This window comes from Hylobates moloch, unplaced genomic scaffold (assembly GCF_009828535.3).
Source record: "Hylobates moloch isolate HMO894 unplaced genomic scaffold, HMol_V3 SCAFFOLD_3, whole genome shotgun sequence".
In the NCBI taxonomy this organism is placed as follows: domain Eukaryota; kingdom Metazoa; phylum Chordata; class Mammalia; order Primates; family Hylobatidae; genus Hylobates; species Hylobates moloch.
Genome location: NW_026652278.1, coordinates 153588383 through 153613692, shown reverse-complemented (window position 1 = coordinate 153613692; position 25310 = coordinate 153588383). Strand labels below are relative to the sequence as shown.

Sequence of the window (25310 nt, the reverse complement as noted above, 5' to 3'; positions counted from 1 at the left end):
TAAATAATTGGCTTAACTAAAAAAAAATTATGGGCAATTTGAAAACATTTTATTGGACATGTTAAGTAACATAATTCTAAAATATTTTATCTTAGCAATCAAAGCACTTGACAATTGATATTCATAGAATATATGAAAGTGGCATTATGAACATCTTATAGTTGCCAAAACTTTAGGAGAAAAATCGACTCTGGTTTTCAGTAGTAAAACGTAAAGATTCCAGAAATGAGATTAAATTTACTGGCTACGTTACCTACAAAAACTGAAACAGACTCATTTACCAGTTCCTTATCTTTCAGAATCTGATACTGAGCAGATTTTAAGAGGTTTGGAATCTGTTCCAGTATAGAAATAAGGCCAAATGTCTTCTGTGAAAGAATCATTAAAAGTATAGAGAACAGACCTATCATTCATATTATAAAAGGAAAGATCGCCCAATTCATAGTCCAGAAAAATACCAATCTTACTGGGTTTTACTACTGGCAGAAGCTGGGTTGTCTTAGGACCTGACGCAACATAACCACTCTTCATGTATCGCCCAATTGCCCAGAATCCACCCAGAACTGATGGCTGATCCTGCCAGTTCCTAAGAAGACAGTCTTGACACACACCCAATATCCATTTGGGTTTGTTTCCCACCTCTACTTCCCAGTAATGTCGGCCAGAACTAAATCTCTGAGAGCCTAGGACAGCAGGGCAGACATAAAATCTCCTTGGGTCATAACAAATGTTTGGTTTTGTTCTTTCATATCGCACAGCTTTTCTATCCTCAGAGACAATAAGTTGAGGATGTGCTGTGTTAAGATCTAGAATCACATCTACTTGAAATGGCTTGATAATTCTGTCCAAGCCAGAATATTGAGGAGGAAGACTGAAACCATATTTTGTTAATCTAAATGAAAAGAGTTCAGGGCATTTTAGGTTTTGATACTTGTGGTGCGTACTCTTAACATGTGTCAGTAATTCCAGGTTTGACTGCACAGACTTGCCCTCTACCTCCCTCAGTAGATGTTTTAACGTGGAAACATAATCTGAAAGTTCTACAAGGTTTTCATTTAGTTTTGCTAAAATGTTCATCTCTTCATCTTGTATCTGCTTAAGAATCATCTCTTGTTCATTCTGTAAAAACAATCTAATTTGCTCAAACTCAGAATTTATTTCTTCCCTCTTATTTTCTACCTTCTTTTTCAGCTCCACTGATTTGCTGCCTTGCAGAATTATCACTTTTTCAACTCGTTCTATATTATTCTTCAAGGGCTCAAGGCTACCTTCTAGAATTTCTCTGTGATAAGAGGCAGCTTTCTTAATAGGGCAAATATAGTGCTTCTGGTGTTTAGTGGAGAAACTGCACTGTGTACATAAGATCTCTAGATCCTTCAAACAGAAGAGGGTCAGAAACTGATTGTGTTTTTCACACATGGCATTCTCTTTCTGCCTCTTTCTCTTGCTCCTCCTAACCTGGAGTTGTTTAGCAATTTCAGTCAAATTACGGAGCTGGGGGTTCTTCCTGAAGCTCTTGTATGGAAAGCAAAAACGGCAGACAGGACAGGGAAAGGTATCATCTAGATCCTTCCAGGATACATTGAGGCAAGAGCGACAGAAGTTGTGCCCACAGTTGATGGTCACTGGGTCTTTCAAGTACTCCAGACAGATGGGACAGCTAGACTCCTCTTGGAGGTTCACCAGGGCTGTCACAAACTCCATCGAGCTGCAAACAAAGGTAGTGCGTAAGGTAACCTCCCTTTGATCAGTCCTGCCTCCGTAGAGCGCAAACCCAGTGAGAAGTGGATACCCCTCCCAGACCTTGTAGATTGATCAGGTTTAGGTTTCACTAGCCTGGCGTGCTGATGGCACCCACTGAAGTCTTGTTTAGTCCCCTGCTTAGCTTGCAGGATAATAATTCAAAGCTTACAGCTCTATTATAGATGAGCCCATCTGAATCTAAGTGTAATGATTTTCTTCTTTAATAAACTAGCCACAGGTTATAATACAGCGGTCATTCCTGTGGCTGAGAAAAGATTTTTAATTTCAAAATCTCCTGGATTTGGAATCACAATATAATAACTGGTTCAGGCAAGAATCATCACTAACTGTAAAAACTATTGGGTAAAATTTTATGGGGGAATGATATTCACATTCTCTAAATTTTACTCTAGGATTATATTTTAATTACAAAGAAAAAAATAAGTACCTTTATAATGTAGAGAATACCACTTTAACCAATGATGGGGCAAACTGATAACCTGCAATAGGGAGCAAAGCATTACCATCTATGGAGAACTTTTACAGAATATATATATGAAATACATAAAATTCTATTGTATATTATATATAAAATTCTATTATATATAACATACAATTGCTATTATTTGTTGAGATGGAGTTTCGCTGCCACCCAGGCTGGAGTGCAATGGCATGATCTTGGCTCACTGCAACCTCTGCCTGCCAGGTTCAAGTGATTCTCCAGCCTCAGCCTCCCAAGGAGCTGGGAGTAAGGTGCCCACCACCATGCCTGGCTAATTTTTGTAGTTTTGCTAGAGACGGGGTTTCATGCTGGCCTCAAACTCCTGACCTCATGTGATCTGCCCTCCCCAGCCTCCTCAAAGTGCTGGAATTACAGGTGTGAGCCACCGCACCAGGCCTATAATATAAAACTATATATAAAAATGTATGTATGTATATATAACAATGAAGAAATCCAAATCATACAAGATTCAACATGAAAATGGTTCTCAACAGCACAAATGACAACAGTGCTGGGAAAAAAAGCAGGCTTTTTTTTTTTTTGAGACAGGGTCTTTCTGTGTCACCCAAGCTAGAGTGCAGTGGTATGACCATGGTTCTCTGCAGCCTCAGCCTGCAGAGTAACCACGACCACAGGCTTGTGCCACCGGGCCCAGCTAATTTTTAAAATATTTTGTAGAGATAGGGGTCTGTGTTGGCCAGGGTGGTTTTCAACAATCCTCCCACCTTGGCCTCTCAAAGTGCTGGGATTATAAGTGTGAGCCACCATGCCCAGCCTGTTTCCTTATATATGAGAAAAAAAAAAAAGGAATTCATTCTCTTAGCTTGGATTCTAGACTGGGAAAAAAAAAGTTGCAATAAAGTAGATAGTATAGGACAAAGTGAAAAAATGGAGTATGTACTATTTATTAGATATTAGTAATACATCAAAGTTAAGCTTCCTGAATTTCCTAACTGCACCATAGCTGCAAAAGAAAATGTCCTCATTCTTAGGAAATGCATGCTTAAATATTTACTGGTGAAGGGGTCATGATCTTTATAAACACCTCTCTTTTCCTTCGGGTCACCTCACAAATCCTATCTGCTGCTCACAGTCTGACTGCCTCCCACCCCACCCTCTAGTCTCTCACTATCCCATCTCTTTACTTTCATAGAACTCAATCATAATCTGAGATTCTTTTCTTCAGGTATTTGTTTCTCTTTTGGCCTTAGCTGGTGAATGAGATAGACTGGAATAGGTACTTAGTCTACCTTATTCATAGGGAGGTAGTAGAAAATCAGTAAAGATCTTCAAGAAAGTGAATCATGAACAAGTGGATACATGAATGAATAAAATCCAAAAATAATACAAATAGAGAATAATGTCAATGTTATAAAAAATAAAATTTAGGTTGGGAAACTGTTCAAAATTAAAAAAGAGCCCCACTGCACTCAGCCCATTTCAGAATTATTCTAGTATGAATAGAATCATTCATCTTAGATTTAATGAAACGGGATCTAGGCACATTGGCTCACACCTGTAATCCCAGCACTTTGGGAGGCCAAGGCAAGCAGATCATGAGGTCAAGAGATGGAAACCATCCTGGCCAACATGGTGAAACCTCATCTCTACTAAACATACAAAAACTAATCAGGCATGGTGGTGCTTGTCTGTAGTCCCAGCTACTTGGAAGGCTGAGGTGGGAGAATCACTTGAATCTAGGAGGTGAGGTTGCAGTGAGCCGAGATCACAGCACTGCACTCCAGCCTGGGCGACAAAGCATGTCTCAAAAAAAAGAACGAGAAGAATTAATGAAACAGGTTATATGTAGTTGTCACACATTTTAACATCTATTCCTCACCCATTTCAATCCAACACACTTCAGTAGCACAAACAGCTACATCAGGCTTAGGGTCCTGAAGGAACTATGAAAATTAAGTTGGGCTGAACTTGTCCTGCCTTCCTAGATACACCTGCAAGTAATCCCGTCTATAGGTAAATTCATTCCTTTTCCCTTTGACTCCGAATTACTTACCAGATCTTCTGGCCACTGTCGGCCGGGCGCGGTGGCTCAAGCCTGTAATCCCAGCACTTTGGGAGGCCGAGGCGGGCGGATCACGAGGTCAGGAGATCGAGACCATCCTGGCTAACAGGGTGAAACCCCGTCTCTACTAAAAATACAAAAAAATTAGCCGGGCATGTTGGCGGGCGCCTGTAGTCCCAGCTACTCGGGAGGCTGAGGCAGGAGAATGGCGTGAACCCGGGAGGCGGAGCTTGCAGTGAGCCGAGATCGCGCCACTGCACTCCAGCCTGGGGGACAGAGAAAGACTCTGTCTCAAAAAAAAAAAAAAAAAAAAAAAGATCTTCTGGCCACTGTCATCCATGTGAGTGCTCTTAAATAGCTCTGCTAGGTCAGTGTGTGGATGGTAGAAATGGACTGGTGAAAGTGCATTCTCTAACATACCCTGACTCACAGCTCTATCTTCCTCTGATCTAGTAGGGTTCAGAATTTGTTTAACCATTCTATGTAAATGTCTCATCTTTGCAAACACTATTTCCTTTACCTAGAGGATCCTTTCCTCACCTTTTCCCCAAGACTGATCTCTCATGATGTTCGGAAACAGCTCAAAAGTCTCCTTCTCTGGTAAGGTTTACTATGTGTCAGGAACAGTGCTTTCCACACAATAACCCATCTCCTTAATTAAACCCTCACAACAACGCAGATCTGTCATAGGCCCTGGGCCCTGAGTGTACCTCTCTGGTCTCCTGGATAGGCCAAAAATTCCACGATGATCACTCTATCTAGGATATTTCTCATGGTTGTGTTTGCAGGAAGCATCCTTGAAAGAAGACGTAAAGTGTCAATTTGGGACAAAGAACAGGTTTGCTAAAAAAATAGATTCCCAAGCTCGGGGTTCACTGGCTATGATGCAGACCTACATTGTGTATGACATCTACCATGGTCCCTCTGCACCACCTCTGTGGGACTTGGGAGGCATGGGGAACCAACACCAGCATGATGCTCATGCTGCCAGCTGTGCCAGGAGTAATGCAGTTCTTTGTCTCCAATCCAAGAGTGTTGTGTCTTCTGAAAGTATCCATTAAATATTAACAGGATAACTTAATAGCTTGCAAGTAAGGTAAAATCCCTAACCCTGAAAGTTTGGTTATTATCTTCAATTACAAACATGGAATTTAAATATGTAATGATTTGGTTGGGTGTGGTGGCTCATGCCTGTAATCCCATCACTTTGGGCGGCCGAGGTGGGTAGATCACCTAAGGTCAGGAGTTCGAGACCAGTCTGGCCAACATGGTGAAACCCCATCTCTACTAAAAATACAAAAAATTAGCCAGGCATGGTGGCAGGTGCCTGTAATCCCAGCTACTTGGGAGGCTGAGGCAGGAAAATTGCTTGAGCCCAGGAGGTGGTGGCTCATGCCTGTAATCCCAGCACTTTGTGAGGCCAAGGCAGGCGGATCACGAGGTCAAGAGATGGAGACCATCCTGGCCAACATGGTGAAACCCCATCTCTACTAAAAAATATAAAAACTAGCTGGGAATGGTGGCACGCGTCTGTAGTCCCAGCTACTCAGGAGACGGAGGCAGGAGAATTGCTTGAACCTGGGAGGCAGAGGTTGCAGTGAGCCAAGATCCCACCACTGCACTCGAGCCTGGCAACAGAGCGAGACTTAGCAAAAACAAAACAAAAAATGTATAATGATTTGATAGGCGTATCCAAAGTCCTAATACTAACTGGTGTGACTAATGGTGAGATACTAAGTCACTAAGCACACTATCCATTTTTGTTTTGTTTTGTTTTGTTTTGTTTGTTTTTTGAGACAGAGTTTTGCTCTTGTTGCCCAGGCTGGAGTGCAATGGCGCAGTCTTGGCTCACTGCAACCTCCGCCTCCCAAAGTGCTGGGAACTGGGATTACAGGCGTAAGCCACCGTGCCCAGTCTTTTTTTTTTTTTTTTTTGAGACTCCCAGGCTGGAATGCAATGGCACAATCTTGGCTCAATGCAACCTCCGCCTCCCAGGTTCAAGCGATTCCCCTGCCTCAGTCTCCCCAGTACCTGGAATTACAGGTGCCTGCCACCATGCCCGGCTAATTTTTGTATTTTTAGTAGAGACGGGGTTTCACCATGTTAGCCAGGATGATCTCGATCTCCTGACCTCGTGATCCACTCACCATGTTGGCTGGGCTGGTCTTACACTCCTGACCTCAAGTGATCTGCCCGCCTCAGTGTCTCAAAGTGAGACAGATGAGAAAGTCTCTACAGCTGTGAGCCACCACGCCCGGCCTGAGCACACCATCTTTTCTTCTATTCACATTAGTGCATAGCCTTGAAAACCTTTATTAAAGTGTTTCATATAGTATTCTGTTTAACCCACCTGGATGGACATCCACAAATTGTCACTATATCAAATAATCTAACAAGGGGAAGATTAAGATTTTTTTAGAGGGATTCTGTCACCCAGGCTGGTCATGTCCGCCTCCGGCTCAGTCTGCATCTCCTCCGGGTCGGATACAGGGCCCCATTTTCTGTCTCTTGTGGTGTCGATCTCCTGACCTCGTGATCCGCCCGCCTCGGCCTCCCAAAGTGCTGGGATTACAAGCATGAGCCACCGCGCCCGGCCTAAGATTTTTTAAACTTAAAAAAAAAACATGTAAGATGATGTAAACAGATATCACAGAAATTATTAGGTAACGGTCTCTAACGGGATGGGTGTTTCACTCCAACATTCACTTACCTAGATCTATTTGTCATTGATCAACTAACTTAATTTCTCTGAGTTTGTTTCTATTTCAGAAAGCTGAAAGCATTAAATGAAAAAAAAAAAAATGTAAGGATGTTACAGTGGCTGACCCAGAACAGATGCTCACCAAGTGGTATTGTGCAGAAGAATGAGCACAGCAGGCCTAAGGCTGCCACCCTTAGAAGGCTGCTTGCAAGGCTGCTACTTGGCTCTTGTCTGGCAACTTTGATTTCCAGAATTTATAAGGAACTTAGGAGGAAATGGATCCTGCCATTCCCTTGTAAGAATGGCTCACTATTGGTCGGGCGCATGGCTCACACCCGTAATCCCAGCACTTTGGAAGGCCAAGGCGGGCAGATCACCTGAGGTCAGGAGTTCAAGACCAGCCTAGCCAATGTGATGAAACCCTGTCCCTACCAAAAATACAAAAACTAGCTGGGTGTGGTGGCGCATACCTGTAATCCCAGCTACTCAGGAGGCTGAGGCAGGAGAATTGCTTGAACCCAGGAGGCGGAGGTTGCAGTGAGCCAAGATAGTACCATTGCACTCCAGTCTGGGCAACAGGAGCAAAACTCCGTCTAAAAAAAAAAAAAAGTAGAAAGAAAGAAAAAAAAAGAGTGGCTTACTACACCTACAGTGTTTATACAAACAATGAGGTTTATGATGAATAGCTGCTTTCCTTCTGAGAAACTAGAATTTTGATATAAGCTAGGTAGAGGAGCCTGCATGATCTCTTCTCAATAAAAATTCTAGAAAGACAAATTTTCAATGAGCATCGTTGTTATATAACAGTTCACTCACTTATCACTTTGTCTCCAGAGAAATTAAGCAGGTCCTGTGTGATATCACATAGAGAGGACTTTTGGAAGCTTATACTTGGTTTCATCCAGACTTCATCCCACACACCGTTTTCCTTTGCTGATTTTGCTTTGTATCCTTTCACCATAATAAACCATAATTGTTGGCCAGGCACGGTGGTTTGCATCTGTAATCCCATCACTTTGGGAGGCTGAGGCAAGAGGATCAATTGAGGCCAGACATTCAAGACCAGTCTGGGCAACAGAGCAAGACCTCATCTCTACAACATTTTATAAAAATCAGCCAGGCATGGTGGCATGTGCCTATAGTCCCAGCACTCAGAAGGCTGGGGTGAGAGGATTCCTTGAGCCCAGGAGTTCAAGGCTTCAGTGAGTCATGATTGTGCCATTATACTCCAGTCTGGATGACAGAGCGAGATATCTCAAAAAAATTAAGTTACAACCTCAAATAATACTATGCTGAGTCCTGTGGTCATTTTAGCAAATCACCAAACCTAGGGGTGGTCTTCGGGATACTCATACAGGTATTAGCACAAAATCTTATAAAATTTCCAAGTGAAAAGAGCATTTAGAAATCTAGCCAAACTGGCCGGGCGCAGTGGCTCATGCTTGTAATCCCAGCACTTTGGGAGGCCGAGGCGGGCGGATTACGAGGTCAGGAGATCGAGACCACGGTGAAACCCCGTCTCTACTAAAAATACAAAAAATTAGCCGGGCGTGGTGCTGGGTGCCTGTAGTCCCAGCTACTCGGAGAGGCTGAAGCAGGAGAATGGCGTGAACCCAGGAGGTGGAGCTTGCAGTGAGCCGAGATTGAGCCACTGCACTCCAGCCTGGGTGAAAAAGCGAGACTCCGTCTCAAAAAAAATAAAAAATAAAAGAAATCTAGCCAAACTGTCTACATTTATGTCATTAACTGTTGTAGTATATATATTATAGTATTATTTTGGTCTAAAAGCTACTATATCTCTCACTGCTCCTAATTAGAAAAGGTGTTAACTGCTCATAGCAGTAGTTGGGCAGAAAATGTCACGTACATTCCAATTTTGAAGGGACAGTAAGGTATTATTACATCTTAAAAATAATAATATTTTTCAATAATAAGGAATTAAAATAAAATAATGTGTCCTTTAACTCTTCCCACCTTCCAATTTAACATTTTCATAAATAACAATGTCATTGCATAGGCTCCTAATCCTTGTTTTAACACACCATGTTTAATGGATGCTTTGGGGCTGGGTAAATTTGAAGAGGAAGTTTTAAGCATTCTAAACAAAGCTGTACAGGCAATACGTTGCAAAATATGACTGGAATTTTTTTAATTATAAGAAAGAACCACATTGCTGTAAAAAAGGGTATTTCATGGACGGACGCAGTGGCTCATGCCTATAATCCCAGCACTTTGGGAGGCCAAGGCGGGTGAATCATGATGTCAGGAGTTCGAGACCAGCCCGACCAACATGGTGATACCCTGTCTCTACTAACAATACAAAAATTAGCCAGGTGTAGTGGCATGCACCTGTAATCCCAGCTCCTCAGAAAGGCTGAGGCAGGAGAATTGCTTGAACCCAGGAGGTGGAGGTTGCAGTGAGTCGAGATCGCGCCACTGCACTCCATCTTAGGCGACAGAGTGAGAGTCCATCTTAAAAAAAACAAAAAAAGTGTATTTCATTTAAAATAAAAAGGTGCAGGGAACATTTCTGCATAGATCCTGGAACTCAATGGTCCGTCCTTCCCCACACACTCCAGTTTCCCCTAACCCATCTTCCAGACTCAGGCAATGAAGTTTAAAGAACAGCATTGTAAGCCACTTTTCCCAGTCCAAGCTATAAGCATTAGCCTACTATAGTAATTATCTTCTGATACCTGAAGACAGGGCCCCTGTCTCCCAGCATCTATGGGAGAGTTGGGGTCTGACTTCCTTAAGTGCCAGTGAGCAAACCCCGGTGTGTTTCACATGACCCAACCACCCCTTTCCTACTTTTTGTAATTTTTCACTTTCCTGACTCTACTGAGCCCCTACTCAGTACCTTCATTCCCCAGTTCCCCTTTGAAGCACTTGGTCACATCTGTACAAATCACAGTTCAGCTCTGTTCATGCTGAATTCTTCTCCCTATTGCAATAGTACAGTAGTGATTAAAATCTGTCCTTATGACTACCCAGTGTCTGGCTTCATTTTTGACATGCTCTATCCCCTCAATCAATTCCATAACTCTATAGTTTCCAAACACAAATATAATCCTATAACCTTCTGATTTCCACTGGAATGGCTTTTCTTACTCTTAAGTATTACAAGACTCGCCAACATCTGGACTTTACTCTTTTCCTGGTTCCACATATCTATCACACTGCAGATTACAGTTGAGATTTTTATATTTATTTTTGTCAACCTTTGGTTAAGGACACTGGAGAGTACAGTTCACAGTCTGAATTCTTCCTTATTTTCCTCAAAACTGAATTACCAACTCTGATTCTTATGCTGGTGTACGGTGTGTGTTCAATAATTATTAGGCTAATAAATCAAACCTGCGGTAGATTCCCTACTCTCAAAATTCAACCTCTACTGCTTGAGATCTTGTCACATTAAAAAAGAAAAATTCAACTTCTATTACCCTATTTATTTTACTTTTTGAGACAGGATCTCACTCTGTCGCCATGGCTGGAGTGCAGTGGCGCGATCTCCATTCACTGCAACCTCTGCTTCCGGGCTCAAGCAATCCTCGCATCTCAGCCTTCCGAGTAGCTGGGACCACAGGCACGCCCCACCATGCCCGGATTTTTTTTTTGTAGAGACAGGGGTCTCACTATGTTGCCCAGGCACCAGCGTGAGCTAGAACGCCTGGGTTCAAGCTCAAGCGATCCTCCAGCATCGGCCTCCTCATGTTGGGGTTACAGGGGTGAGCCACCGCGGCTGGCTCCTACTCTGATTCTTGTGCTGGTCCATAGTTGGGCTCAAAGAATATAAATCAAACCTGTGGGAGATTCCCAGATCTCAAGATTCAACCTCTATTACTTTAGATGATACGAAACCTAAGTGAGCCTATACTTTCTCATCCGTAGCAGTTTCCTAACAGCCAGATCCTTGTGAGGACGGAAGGAGACGAAATCCACCAGAGAAGTGCTGGCGCTGTAGGGTGGGAGATCCTTCCTTAACGCTCCCACCATAATTTTTGGAGATCACGTGGCCACTTCCCAAACTGGTGTTCAGATCAGAATCTTCTTCAAAGTTCAATCATCAGGGTCCCACCGCCTCCGCGGCTAAAACAGAATCCGGCCGAACACGGTGGCTCACGCCTGTAATCCCAGCACTTTGGAAGGCCGAGCGGGCGGACCACCTGAGGTCGGAAGTTCGACACCAGCCTGGACAACATGGAGAAACCTCGTCTCTACTAAAAATACAAAAATTAGCTGGGTGTGGTGACGAGCGCCTGTAATCCCGGCTACTCAGGAGGCTGAGACAGGAGAATCGCTTGAATCCGGGAGGCGGAGGTTGCAGTGAGCCGAGATCGCGCCACTGCACTCCAGCCTGGGTGACAGAGCAAGACTCCGTCTCAAAAAACAAAAAAAAGGATCCACAGTCTGAGCTCAGTCGTGGACAGGTCGCGACCCCGAGGTTTGGGCACAGCTGATACTCAGGAAGCCCCCGCCCAGTTAAGTAAGCCTCCCGCCAGGCCCTGCTGCGCCTTTCCTGCGGCCCTGCCAGCTTACCTGGAGCAGTTGGACCGGCGGCTCAGGACTGATGCTGTGCAAGACCCACGAAACCCCACGAGGCGCAGAGCGGAAACCCTCACACAACCCTGGGCGCCTTGGTTTTCGAGTTTTAGGCACGCAATTGACCCGCGCGGTGGTTGGCTGCTCCACCGGAAGTGGGCGGGAAAGGCTTGGGCATGCTCAGTGCCCTAGGGTGCAGGGAGAGTGAGGAGATTCTGAGGAGAGCCTGGGGCGGCTCCCTCCGTAGCGGGAGCCCTGATGGCTTTAGCGGGTCATTTAAATCACAATGGAGCCGGGCGCGGTGGCTCACGCCTGTAATCCCAGCACTTTGGGAGGCCGAGGCGGGCGGATCACGAGGTCAGGAGATCGAGACCATCCTGGCTAACACAGTGAAACCCCGTCTCTACTAAAAATACAAAAAATTAGCCGGGCGAGATGGCGGGCGCCTGTAGTCCCAGCTACTCGGGAGGCTGAGGCAGGAGAATGGCGTGAACCCCGGGGGGGGAGCCTGCAGTGAGCCGAGATTGCGCCACTGCACTCCAGCCTGGGCGACAGCGAGACTCTGCCTCAAAAAAAAAAAAAAAAAAAATCACAATGGAAATCTTTTCAGATTTTTCATTCCTATGAGCAACTTTTTTTTTTCTTTTTTTTTGAGACAGGGTCTGGTGCGGTCTCGGCTCACTGTAGTCTCGACCATTAGGGCCCAAACGATCCTCCCACCTTACAGGCGTGCGCCACCACGCCTGGCTGATTTTTGTATTTTTTGGTGGAGACTGGGTTTCGCCATGTTCCCCCGGCTGGTCTCGAACTCATGGGTTCAAGCGATCCGCCTGCCTCGCTGTGGGCCACCGCGCCCGGCCAGGGTGGTTAGTTTTTTTTGTTGTTGTTGTTGTTGTTGTTTTTTTGTTTTTTGAGACGGAGTCTCGCTCTGTCGCCCAGGCTGGAGTGCAGTGACGCACTCTCGGCTCACTGCAAGCTCCGCCTTTCCGGTTCACGCCATTCTCCTGCCTCAGCCTCTCCGAGTAGCTGGGACTACAGGCGCCCGCAAGAGGAATAATCATCTCTCTGGATCAGTTTGCGTCTCTGGTTGAGAGGCTGCATGGTTACCACCCTGGAGATTAGGCCCCACCCTACCAACTAAGACTCACCAAGGTCTCGCCTAAGGAATTGATATTTAAAGTAGATTTTAAGGGACGAGTATGAGTTTGTTGGACAAACTTGACGGTAAAATCTTCAGGGCTGAAGGATTAGTAATTGTGAGGAGCCTCTTTTATTATTTTTTTTTCCGAGACGGAGTCTCGCTGTGTCGCCCAGGCTGGAGTGCAGTGGCGCGATCTTGGCTCACTGCAAGCTCCGCCTCCTGGGTTCACGCCATTCTCCTGCCTCAGCCTCCCGAGTAGCTGGGACTACAGGCGCCCGCCACCACGCCCGGCTAATTTTTTTTGTATTTTTAGTAGAGACGGGGTTTCACCGTGTTAGCCAGGATGGTCTCGATCTCCTGACCTCGTGATCCGCCCGCCTCGGCCTCCCAAAGTGCTGGGATTACAGGCTTGAGCCACCGCGCCCGGCTGTGTGGAGCCTCTTAAGTCTTATAACTTGGTAAATGAGACACTGAAAGAGGCTAATATTTGCAGAAGAAATCATAGAATTGACATATCACTTTTTTTTTTTTTTTTGAGACGGAGTCTCGCTTTGTCACCCAGACTGGAGTGCAGTGGCACAATCTCGGCTCACTGCAAGCTCTGCTTCCTGGGTTCACGCTGCTCTCCTGCCTCAGCCTCCTGAGTGGCTGGGACTACAGGCACCCGACACCACGCTCGGCTAATTTTTTCTATTTTTTAGTAGAGACGGGGGGTTTCACCATGTTAGCCAGGATGGTCTCGATCTCCTGACCTCTTGATCCACCCGTCTCGGCCTCCCAAAGTGCTGGGATTACAGGCGTGGGCCATCGCGCCTGGCCAGCGCACTTTTCTGTTTAAAATTTAGGGCTACTTGGCCAGGCGCGGTGGTTCACACATGTAATACCAGCACTTTGGGAGGCCAAGGCGGGCGGATCAGCTGAGGTCAGGAGTAAAGAGACCAACCTGGCTAACGTGGCAAAACCCCGTCTCTCTAAAACTACAAAAAATTAGCCGGGCATGGTGGTGCATGCCTGTAATCCCAGCTACTCTGGAGGCTGAGGCAGGAGAATCGCTTGGACCTGGGAGGCGGAGGTTGCAGTGAGCCGAGATCGGGCCACTGCACTCCAGCCTGGGCAACAGAGTGAGACTCAGTCTCAAAATAAAAATAAAAAATAAATAAAATAACTTAGGGCTACTTTCTCAGAAAAATACCCTCTTGTGATGAAGTCTGAGATTTGATGGAAGAGTGGGAAGTAGGAACAGGGAACAATAAGTGAAATCTTCAAATCTTCACATCTTAGTGCAGAAAATGCAATCAGAGAGGATGATAAAGGCTGTGGTGGGGAGGACACTGATCTGGAGTCCGACCAGTGGGATGAAGGAAAGGAAACTCTAAAGGCTTAAGGCTGAATGGGGCCAGATTCCACCATAGCATTAAACCAAAGGCTGGGCTGGTGGTTCAGGTCTGTAATCCCAGCACTTTGGAAGACCAAATGGAGAGGATCGCTTGAGGCCCGGAGTTCAAGACCAGCCCAAGTGACAGAGCGAGACTGACTCAAAACAGAAACAGAAAAGATGGATTGTGTTGTGCTCCTGCCCTGGATGGAGGACCAGGAATCTGTTCTGCAAGGACGTAAGGAGCTCATAGTCCTCTGTGAACCCCTGACTAGTGCACACAGGGCATCTCTGAGCCTCTGCTGGGAACAGAATATCTCAGTGAGAATCACCTTAGGGGTACAGGTGAGGGAGACTCAGTAAAAGGCATGGAGCCTTCAGCAGGACCTAAGCTGGGGGTAGCCACATGGGAAAGAACCTTGCTGACTCATGTATTTTAATTTTTAGCAATACTTACGTACTTTAGAAACACATAAATGTTAGTATATATTTAAAATTTCATATAATTATAAACATCTTTATTGTATTATAGTAGCATGATATGTATATATTATATGTAAATATTTTACATGATATGTATACATTACCTATAAAAATTACATATTTTATTTAATGAAAATTAAAATTTTTCTCATGGTATTATGTTAACATATATATGTACACGTAAACATGTGCAGTTCACTTTTTAACTCTTAAATCTTCAATGAGGAAAGAAAGGCCACATTCACATAACTTTTATTGAATGTATTGTTATATTGTTCTATTTTATTATTATTGTTGCTAAGCTCTTACTGTGTGCAGTTTATAAATTGAATGTCTTTTCTTTCTTTTTTTTTTTTGAGTCTCACTCTGTCGCCCAGGCTGGAGTGCAATGGCGCAATCGCGGCTCACCGCCACCTTCGCCTCCCCGATTCAAGCGATTTTCCTGCCTCAGCCTCCTGAGTAGCTGGGATTACAGGCGCCTGCCACCACACCCAGCTAATTTTTGTATTTTTAGTAGAGACGAGGTTTCCCCATGTTGGCCAAGTTGGTCTCAAACTCTGACCTCAGGTGATTCACCCTCCTTGGCCTCCCAAAGTGCTGGGATTACAGGCATGAGCCACCGCACCCAGCCGAATTTTTTCATAGGTAAGTATGAATAGGGAAAAACATAGTATGCATATATAGGATTTGATACTATCCTTAGTTTGGGTGTCTTGAGACATATCCTCTGTGGCTAAGTGGGGGCTACTGGCTTTCAGGAAGAAGAAGGAGAATTGAGGAGTCATCAGCTTCTAATTTTTTTTGGCTCCTAGAGAACAAGGCTTTCTAAGGGAGATTCCTAAGGCAGAAACTCTCATGGCACAATGGCCTTTGCAGCCTCCCTGGCTGAGCTCCAAGCAGAGGCCAGCTGCCACATCTGCCTGGATTACCTTACAGACCCAGTCTCCACTCACTGTGGGCACAACTTCTGTGGCTCCTGCATCCACCAGTGCTGCGAAGATCTACAGGACGTCCTCCCTTGTCCCGTCTGCCTCCACCACTGCCCTGACAGGAACCTCAAGAGCAACACCCAATTGCACCACATGACTGATATTGTCCAGCAGCTTCTCACCACGAGGAGCAAGAGGGAAGGGCAGGAAGAGGAGCCCCCGTGTGAGGAACACAGTCAGGGTCTGGCCCTGTTCCTTGAGAAGGGCCTGGAGCCTTTCTGTCCTCGGTGCAGGGTCTCTGACCACCAGGATCAGCCCCGGATGCCCATTGAGGAAGCTGCAGCTATGCACAGGAGAAAGTTCAAAAGCTACCTTGAGCCTCTGAAAAAGCAAGCTGAAGCTGCTGAAATGAGGTGTGAAATGCACATTTCAGAAACTTTTGAAGTGCTAGGGAAGGCAGAAAAGTGGAGGAGGGATATATTCTTTGAATTTGAACAATTAAAGTATTTCTTGAGAAAAGAGCACATTGCAAGTTGTGCCAGGCTTCTTATTGAAGAGAAGGATGTTGGGGAAAACAAAACAGGCCGGGCGCAGTAGCTCACGCCTGTAGTCCCAACACTTTGGGAGGCCGAGGCGGGCAGATCATCTGAGGTTGGGAGTTCCAGACCAGACTGACCAACATGGAAAAACCCCATCTCTACCAAAAATACAAAATTAGCAGGGTGTGGTGGTACATGCCTGTAATCCCAGCTGCTCGGGAGGCTGAGGCAGGAGAATCGCTTGAACCTGGGAGGTGGAGGTTGCAGTGAGCTGAGATCGCGCCATTGCACGCCAACCTGGGCAAGAAGAGTGAAACTCCATGGCACATGGATACATATGTAACAAACCTGCACATTGTGCACATGTACCCTAAAACCTAAAGTATAATAAAAAAAAAAAAAAAAGAAGAGTGAAACTCTATCTCAAAAAACTAAACAAAAAACCCCAACCAACTGAAAACAAAAGCCAAGTTTCAGACCATATTTTCACATTAAAAAATATGCTTTGTGTCTGGGCAGGATGTTGGGTGACCATAGTCCCAGCTACTCAGAAGGCTGAGGCGGGAGGATCATTTGAGCACAGGAATTAGAGCCCAGCCTAGGCAATTTAGAAAGACCCTGTTCCCCACCCTCCAAAAATACTTTATGAAATAACAGGGAAGTATTTGCAAGCTTACCCAGGGTTTCTGAGAGGTATTGAAAGTACCCGTAGTAGGTATGAAAATCTGAAGACCCCTGCAGTGTTGTTCTATGAAATAAAGAATGAGCCGGGCATGGTGGCTCACACCTGTAATCCCAGCACTTTGGGAGGCCGAGGCGGGTGGATCACCTGAGGTCAGGAGTTCAAGACAAGCCTGGCCAACATGGTGAAACCCCATCCCTACTAAAAATACAAAAAATTAGCCAGGCGTGGTGGCGGTTACCTGTAGTCCCAGCTACTTGGGAGGCTGAGGCAGGAGAATCACTTGAACGCAGGAGGCAGAGGTTGAGTGAGCTGAGATTACACCATTGCACTCCAGCCTGGGAGACAGAGTGAGACTGTTTCAAATAAATAAATAAAATTGATATTTGAGCAAAGACTTCAAGGAAAAGTGGGAGGATTCTAGGCAAAAAATTGAGAAACATGGTCCTCCCAGAGGGAGCAATGAAGAGCAAAGGCCTTGAGACTGGAGCCTGTGTGGCCTATTAGAGACCTGGGAAGGAGGCCTCAAGGCTATAGAAGAGCAATCAAGGGAAAGAGACACAGCTGAGCTGAAGAGGTAGCAGGGACCAAATTGTACTGCCTGGGAGACTGCTGTAGTGAAGTGGACATTTGTTCTGATCCTCTTTTTCTCTTGCATAAATTATACATGTGATACTTTTATAATTACTGAATCATTGTCATTGTTTACAATCTTTTCATAAGCTAGCACTTACCAAAAATGAACTGTGGGCCGGGCGCGGTTGCTCACGCCTGTAATCCCAGCACTTTGGGAGGCCTAGATGGACAGATCACGAGGTCAGAGATGGAGACCATCCTAGCTAACAGAGTGAAACCCTGTCTCTACTAAAAATACAAAAAAAATTAGCTGGGGGTGGTGGCAGGCACCTGTAGTCCCAGCTACTCGGGAGGCTGAAGAAGGAGAATGGAGAATGGCGTGAATCCGGGAGGCGGAGCTTGCAGTGAGCCAAAATCGCGCCACTGCACTCCAGCCCGGGTGACAGAGCTACACGCTGTCTAAAAAAAAAAAAAAAAAAAAGAACTGTATAATTTAGAAAAGAGGTAAGGTAGGAAAAATTAACATGGCACAGATGAAAGTTTCCAAGACAACTGTGGTGGTGAACTCCTTTGATGTGTCTTTCGTGATGATAACTGATGATTATATAACGTGATGATACATTCTCAAAATGATGAAATGTTTAGAGTACCTAAAAATTTACCTTATGTCTTGAATCCCTTCCCACCCCTTTTAGATGTGTGTGGACAAAAACTGTTGTAACCTGTACTTATCCCATGGGACATGTTCTCTAGACTGTCAGTCACCCTGGAGACCTGCACAGCTACTTACTTACGCAGCTATTTTGTTCTAAGAAGAGAAGCCAATGGCAGAGCTCCCAATCATATATACTTGTGGGTTTGAATCTACTACCTGCTAGGTTGATCTCAGGCCTGACTGGAAGATGACTAAAATATTAATGCTGTGAAGATTAGTGAGCCAATACAGAGTAAGTACTTAAAACAGTGCCTGCCCCAAAGTAAGAACAAAATATATGTTATCGAAACATTTTATTTGTTGATTTGCGTGTGTGTGTGTGTGTGTGTGTGTGTGTGTGTAGAGACACGGTCTTGCCATCTTGCTAGTTTGGTCTTGCCATCAGGTGATCCTCCTGACATCAGGCGATCCTCATGCTTCAGCCTCCCAAAGTGTTGGGATTACAGGCATGAGCCATTGCTCCCAGCCCAAAATACACATTAGTCATCACTTTTTTTTTTTTTTTTTGAGACGGAGTCTCGCTCTGTCACCCAGGCTGCAGTGCAGTGGTGCGATCTTGGCTCATTGCAGCCTCTGCCTCCTGGGTTCAAGCAATTCTGCCACAGCCTCCTGAGTAGCTGGGATTACAGGCACCTGCCACCACACCCGGCTAATTTTTGCATTTTAGTAGAAACGGGGTTTCACCATGTTGGCCGGGCTGGTCTCAAACTTCTGGCCTCAAGTGATCTGCCTGCCTCAGTCTCCCAAAATGCTGGGATTATAAGCATGAGCCACTGTGCCCAGCCAGCCAAGTTACTACTATTTTGAATGCTGAAAATTTCCTTGGCTTCTATTATGGCAGAGAAAGTAGATCATACAGAAACCTGATTATACTACCCATAACAGTGTGTTAACAAACAAACAAAAAACAAAAAAATAAGCCCACAGTTACTTCCAGATTAAATATATCTTCTCGTCCAAGAAAACGAAATTATTGCCTCTTTCTCTGTCCCTCCCAAAAACAGATGATTCGTCATTTTCGTCTATCACTGATCTAAAACTATTTTCCAGCCAGTAATTTTTTGGGTTTTTTAGTAGAGGGGTTTCACCGTTTTGCCAGGATGGTCTGGATCTCCTGACCTCGTGATCTGCCCGCCTCGGCCTCCCAAAGTGCTGGGATTACAGGCGTGAGCCACTGCGCCCAGCCAACTATTTTCTACTTTTATAAAGATCTGGTGTCCAAGGGCATTGAAACAGTTTGTCTAAATTTAATTTTCTTGATCTCTCAGCAATTTGATATTGCTGACTGGTCTCAGACTGTACCTTGTCGGTTTAAGATATTACTAATTTTTCCCCATTCAGTATCCTTAGATGGGGGTGATTCCCAGGTTTCTTTCTCTGGCTCTCCTTTCAGGTGACATCATTGGGTCTTTGTCCTAAGTCTCCCAGACAGAACAGGCTCCACCAGACAGTTCACTCTTCATGACACTGCACTGATATTCAAGGGAGACTTTGGTGGGGGGAACTCATTTGGGCTTCCCCATGGGTTTAGAGTCCCTGCGATCAGAAAACTGCACCCTAGTGCAGTGGCTCATGTCTGTAATCCCAGCACTTTTGGGAGGCCAAGGTGGGAGGATCACTTGAACCCAGGAATTTAAGACCAGCCTGGGTAACATGGCGAGACACCATTTCTATCTAAAATGCAAAAATTAGCCGGGTGTGGCCCTGCATACCTGCAGTCCCTGCTACTTGGGAGGCTGAGATGGGAGGATCACTTGGGCCCAGGAGGTGGAGGTTGCAGTGAGCAGAGATGGTGCTACTGCACTCCAGCCTGGGTGATAGAGTGAGACCTTGTCTCAAAAATAATAATAATAATAAAAAAAGAAAACTGACCATCCGGAGAAAAGAGAGGTAGCAACCTCTATGGGTTTTCGACTAACTACAGGTGTTATATCTGTCCTATCAGGGAGTAGGAAAAAGGTTTTCATCTGGTCAACAACACTAAAATTGGGGTTCTAATGAATATCATCTCATAGAAGTAGAATGGATCTCCATCCAAAATTCGGTTCAGATATTGAGACTGATGATGCCACACACACACCAAAAGATTACGTAAAGGAATCTAATTGTCTGATTAGGCTTTTAGGGAGGAGTAGGACAGGTTTCTCTATCTGGCTTGAAATGGCTTGTGAGCAGGGAAACCAGCTGGTGGTTTTTATTTCGTTTACAGGGTGGGAGTGAAACTGAGTGTTTCCATGTGTGTAAAGGGGCTTGTGTGGATTGACTTCTTACCTTCACCAAGAGAGAGCACCTGAGTTTTCCTATTATGGTGCCCAGATGTGGGGCAGAAGGAAAAAGACGAGCAGTGGTAAAATTTAAAAGCTAGCAGCAGTCACACATCATAGGATGTATTCAGATTCTTTTTTTTTTTTTTTTTTTTGAGAACGAGTCTTACTCTATCACCCAGGCTAGAGTGCAGTGGTGTAATCTCGGCTCACTGAATCCTCCACCTCCTGAGTTCAAGCGATTCTCCTGCCTCAGCCTCCAGAGTAGCTGGGACTACAGGCATGTGCCACCATGCCTGGCTAATTTTTGTATTTTTAGTAGAGACGGGGTTTCACCATGTTGGCCAGGCTGGTCTCGAACTCCTGACCTCAGGTGATCCACCTGCCCCCGTCTCTCAATCTGCTGGGATTACAGGCATGAGCCATTATGCCTGGCCAGGGTTCTGTATTCCAGTCATAGAAATGTGTTTGTTGAGACACTAAAAAATTATGATATAGCCGGGCGCGGTGGCTCACGCCTGTAAGCAGGGGTGAACCGCGGCGGACGGTGGCCGAGTCGGCCATGATCCAGCCTGGACGAAAAGAGATCCTCTCAAAAAAAAATGAACTTGGTATAATACACAGTGTCATCATAGGATACTGTGAAAGGCAAATTTGCTCTCTCATCCCACACCCAGGCTTCTCTCCAGAGTTGCCATTCGTAAGTTTCTTCCATATCATTCCAGGAAAAAAATCTTATGGATATGTCAGTATACAAGCAAAGAAACCCTTTACAGTTTGTTTTCATACCAATGGGAGCAAGTTATATTCAGTGTTCTGCATTTTATTTTACTTCCCACCTGTGCCAGAGGGAGGAATTCTGGCTTATCAGCCAGCCTGGACATGGAGCAGAAGGAGAAGAGAGAGGGGTGAGGATTAAAAGATGTCAGCAGTCAAACATCAAAAATGGAGTCACACTTTTTATTAGAAGTACCCGCCAAGAATATAGCAAGAGAATATATCATACACCACAGTCTTTCAGGTAGGATACCATTGATGTTTGACTATTTTGATTGTAAGAGATGTTGAAAAAGGTTGAAAGCAGAAATAAGGCATACATTTTTCTATAAACATGTCAGTCAGTGAAAACAAGTATGATCCATTATTCAAATTAGAAAATAAACTACAAAATTAACCCTCTACCAACTCATTTGTCAGAGAAAGCCCAATCTGTTTGCCTGGGGCTAGATCCCATATGCTGCATGTTTCAGTAAGTTGCTGGAATTGCCAGCATCCATTCTTCTCTTTTGTTTTTTTGAGACGGAGTTTCGCTCTTGTTGCCAAGGCTGGAGTGCAGTGGCATGATCTCGGTTCACTGCAACCTCTGTCTCCTGGGTTCAAGCCATTCTCCTGCCTCAGCCTCCCAGGTAGCTGGGACTACAGGCACGCACCACCATGCCTAGCTAATTTTTGTGTTTTTAGTAGAGATGGGGTTTTACCACATTGGTCAGGCTGGTCTGGAACTCCTGACCTCAAAGTGATCCACCCGCCTCAGCCTCCCACAGTGCTGGGATTACAGGTGTGAGCCACTGCACCTGGAGCCAACATCCAATCTTGGTGATGATGCTGTGTGCGCCTCTCTGAATAAAGACTCTTTACACACACCAAAGGGTCATACAGCTGTGCCTCATTATTCTACCTGCCAAAATTCCTGCCGGTATTAAAGGACCCAAGACTGTGGAGAGTAAATGGCTTTGAAATTATTAGTACAGTTAAGATTCCTTGCTGCAGATGTCACACTTTCTCTGTTTTCAAGGATAATAAATTTAGGGTGGGCTGGGCATGGTAGCTCATGCCAGTAGTCCCAGCACTTTGAGAGGCTGAGGCAGGGGGAATACTTGAGGCCACGAGTTTGATACTAACTTGAGCAATGTGGCAAAACCTTATCTCTACAAAGATACATGCACGTGTATATTCACTGCAGCACTATTCACAATAGCAAAGACATGGAAGCAACCCAAATGCCCATCAGCGGTAGACTGGAGAAAGAAAATGTGGTACATATACACCATGGAATACTATGCAGCCATAAAAAGAATGAGTTCATGTTCTTTGCAGGGACATGGATGGAGCTGGAAGCCATTATCCTGAACAAACCAATGCAGGAACAGAAAACCAAATACCTCATGTTCTCACTTATAAAGGGGAACTGAACAATGAGAACACAGGGACACAGGGAGGGGAACAATACACACTAGGCCTGGAAGCCAGTGGGGTAGGGAAAGGAAGAGCATTAGGACAAATAGCTAATGCATGCTGGGCTTAATACCTAGGTGACGGGTTGACAGGTGCAGCAAACCACCATGGCACACGTTTACCTATGTAACAAACCTGCACGTTCTGCACATGTACCCTGGAACTTAAAAATAAACACTTCTCAGTATTTTTCATAAAGCACATCTTTTCATGAGAAAATGTGGTCTGAAATTTGGCTTCTGTTTTTAGTTTTTCTTCAACATCCTCCTCTTTGATAAGAATTGAACTGGCACGAAGTGCAACTTGTTTCTTTGACAAGAAACACTTCAATCGTTCAAATTCAGAGAATACATCCTTGTTTCACTTTTCCCCTTTAACTTCAAGATTCTGAAGTGTGCATTTCACACCCCATTTTAGTACCTTCAACTTACTTGTTCAGGGATGAATGTAGCTTTCGAGCTTCCTCCTGTGCCTGGCTGCCGCTTCCTCAATAGGCAAGAGAAAGTAACCCCTATAGCCAGAGCAGACCGACACAACAGCTCCAGATCCTTCTCACAGAACAGGGCCAGACTCTGACTGTGCTTCCCACACAGGGGCTCCTCTTCCTGCCCTTCCCGCTTGCTCCTCATGGGGGTTGAAACTGCTGGACAATATCAGTCATGTGGCACAATTGTGTGTTGCTCCTGAGGTTCTGGTCAGGGAAGTAGTGAGGACAAATGGGACAGGGGAAGATGTCCTGTAGGTCCTCCCAGCACTGTGGATGCAGAAGTGAGAGGAGTGACAGAAGCTCTGCTCACAGAGTGGTCACGAAGTCTGTCAGGTAATCCAGGCAGATGTAGCAGCTGACCTCGGCTTGGAGTTGGCCCCAGGACACTGTAGAGACCCCTGTGCCGGAAAGGATGTGTCTGAGGTTTCTTTCTTAAGGAAAGCCTTGTTTTCTCCATGTAAGGAACTTGAGAAACTGATAACTCAACTTTGTACAAGCAGATCTCCTATGCTGTCGTCAGCTCTCAGCTCATCTGTTACTTCCTCCCGACCCAAGCATCCCTTGATCTCCATGAGGACTCACCTCCCTGCCACTGTTACAGAGCAGCAGGGACAGTACCATGAGCTCTCCCACCTACGACTGTAGTCATTGTGCCCGTTTGGATATCTGCAGTCCCAGTAACTGTGACCTCCATCTTCTCCCCGCCACGATTCTGTAGTGTCAATCTTTGGGAACCATAATAAACGGCATCTATTTAAAAATAACCAGATCACCAGTTTGGATTCCTTCACAAGTTGTCGGCTCCCGTTAGGCAGAGCATGCACCCAGGGAGTCAGGGGTCTTTCTAGGCTCCACCTTCCCCAGGTACTGAGTCCTACTCCCGGCTTACCTGGAGCAGATGATTCAGAAGGGTCTTGGACACGGACCTCCGGGAGCGTCGACCGAGGACACTCTTGCACCAGACTGAGAGGTCAGCGCTGAGACCCAGATTTATATGGACCAGCAGCAAGGTGGCACTTAGGCCCCCGTCCACCGAGGACTTGCGGCCCCGCCCCTGAGGAGCCTGGGCAGGGCCAGGCTGTAAATGAGCTCCTGATGGGTGAGTGGGAATCTGTTGTGATTAAATTTGGGCAGGTAGATGCGGGTGGCGCGAATATACATGATCTAATTTATGCCTTGTTAATCCTCCTTAATTCGCTCAAAGCACTTTAACCCCATCTTTGCAGATTCGGACCCAGGGTCAATGGGGCCTTTCTGAAAGGCTCAGTGGGGCCTCTCCAAGTGCCACCCAGCTGCGTGCAGCTCTGGAGAACAGCAGTTTCACCCTGTCTCCCTGATACAATTTCTAGCACTGCAGGACGAGGAATGAACTTTGCCCTTCAGTTCTGAAGGCCTGGGCTGAGTCCACCTCCTGCTCCCTGCCCCTCACAACAAGCTGAATCTACTCCAGTGGCTGCAGAATTCCCCAACTAGCAGGGGGAGATATAGAGAGACCAACTCAGGGCCCTCCTGTATCTAGAAAGAGAATCTGAAAAGCCCCAAGCCAAGGAGTTGTGCAGCTGTTGACGGTTTCCGTTCCGGGAATCGCTGTCTCCAAGAAATGACCTGGGCACAAGGAAGCCTTGGGAGAAAAAGAGACCCCAGAACACCCGCAATGAAGCAGGAAGTCCCAGGGCCAGGAGGCAGCAGCGCCCGATGCGGAGGCCTGGCCTGACCTGGTAGGTGCGGCCGCCATTAGAATGACGTGCACTCTATCCCATGCTCCGCCCCACCCCCATCCTGAGGCAGATCCCAGGTCCCATTTGATCGTCTCCACCCACCTGCGCTGCATGGCCCCTTCAGGGATTTGCTCCACTTCACTCTACCTCATGCCTTTCCACTCCCTGCACGTGATGGTTTCAAATTGCAATTTTAATCATGCTCCTTCATACACTGGAGCAGCTTTTACAGCTCTTGGAAAGAATCAAGCTCTTTACCATGTACCCAAAGGACCTAACAGTCTGGTACCCCCTAATCTCCATCTCACCCTTCACCTCTATTTCCACACTCAGCACAGGGAACTCTCCTGCCCCGGGACCTTTGCATGGGGAGCTTTTGTCCATGAGAATTCTCATGCCCCAAACGCATTGTTTACTTCCTTATTTCCACCCACTCTTTCTTTATATCCCAACCTAATGTTACTTTCTCTGGAAAGCATTCTCTGCGCTCTGAAATCTGTGACATCTTACAGTTTATATCTGGCAGAATTTATTAAACAAATTTGGATTCTTAAATGGTTGCTTTTTAGCAATGATTTAGCAATCATTCACACACAACCTTGTAAAAATGAATATTTAATTTTATGCTACAAATGTATAAAAAAGATTAATCTTA

General features: G+C 45.6%; 1 protein-coding gene across 2 annotated transcripts; it reads right to left on the bottom strand.

Annotated features, from left to right (window-relative positions):
* Nucleotides 1–27: 27 nt before the first annotated feature.
* Nucleotides 28–11622, bottom strand: TRIM60 (tripartite motif containing 60). Of its 2 annotated transcripts, none has more exons than XM_032172267.1 (3): nucleotides 11509–11622; nucleotides 2192–2243; nucleotides 28–1708 (listed from the first exon to the last, which is right to left on the bottom strand). In XM_032172267.1, the coding sequence occupies exon 3, from the start codon at nucleotides 1702–1704 to the stop codon at nucleotides 289–291; it is 1416 nt and encodes a 471-aa protein (XP_032028158.1). In that variant the 5' UTR covers nucleotides 1705–1708; nucleotides 2192–2243; nucleotides 11509–11622; the 3' UTR covers nucleotides 28–288. The 2 variants fall into 2 exon arrangements, with proteins under 2 accessions (XP_032028158.1, XP_058291821.1); XM_058435838.1 differs by lacking the exon at nucleotides 11509–11622 and adding an exon at nucleotides 7440–7516 and having other exon boundaries at nucleotides 146–1708.
* Nucleotides 11623–25310: the final 13688 nt, after the last annotated feature.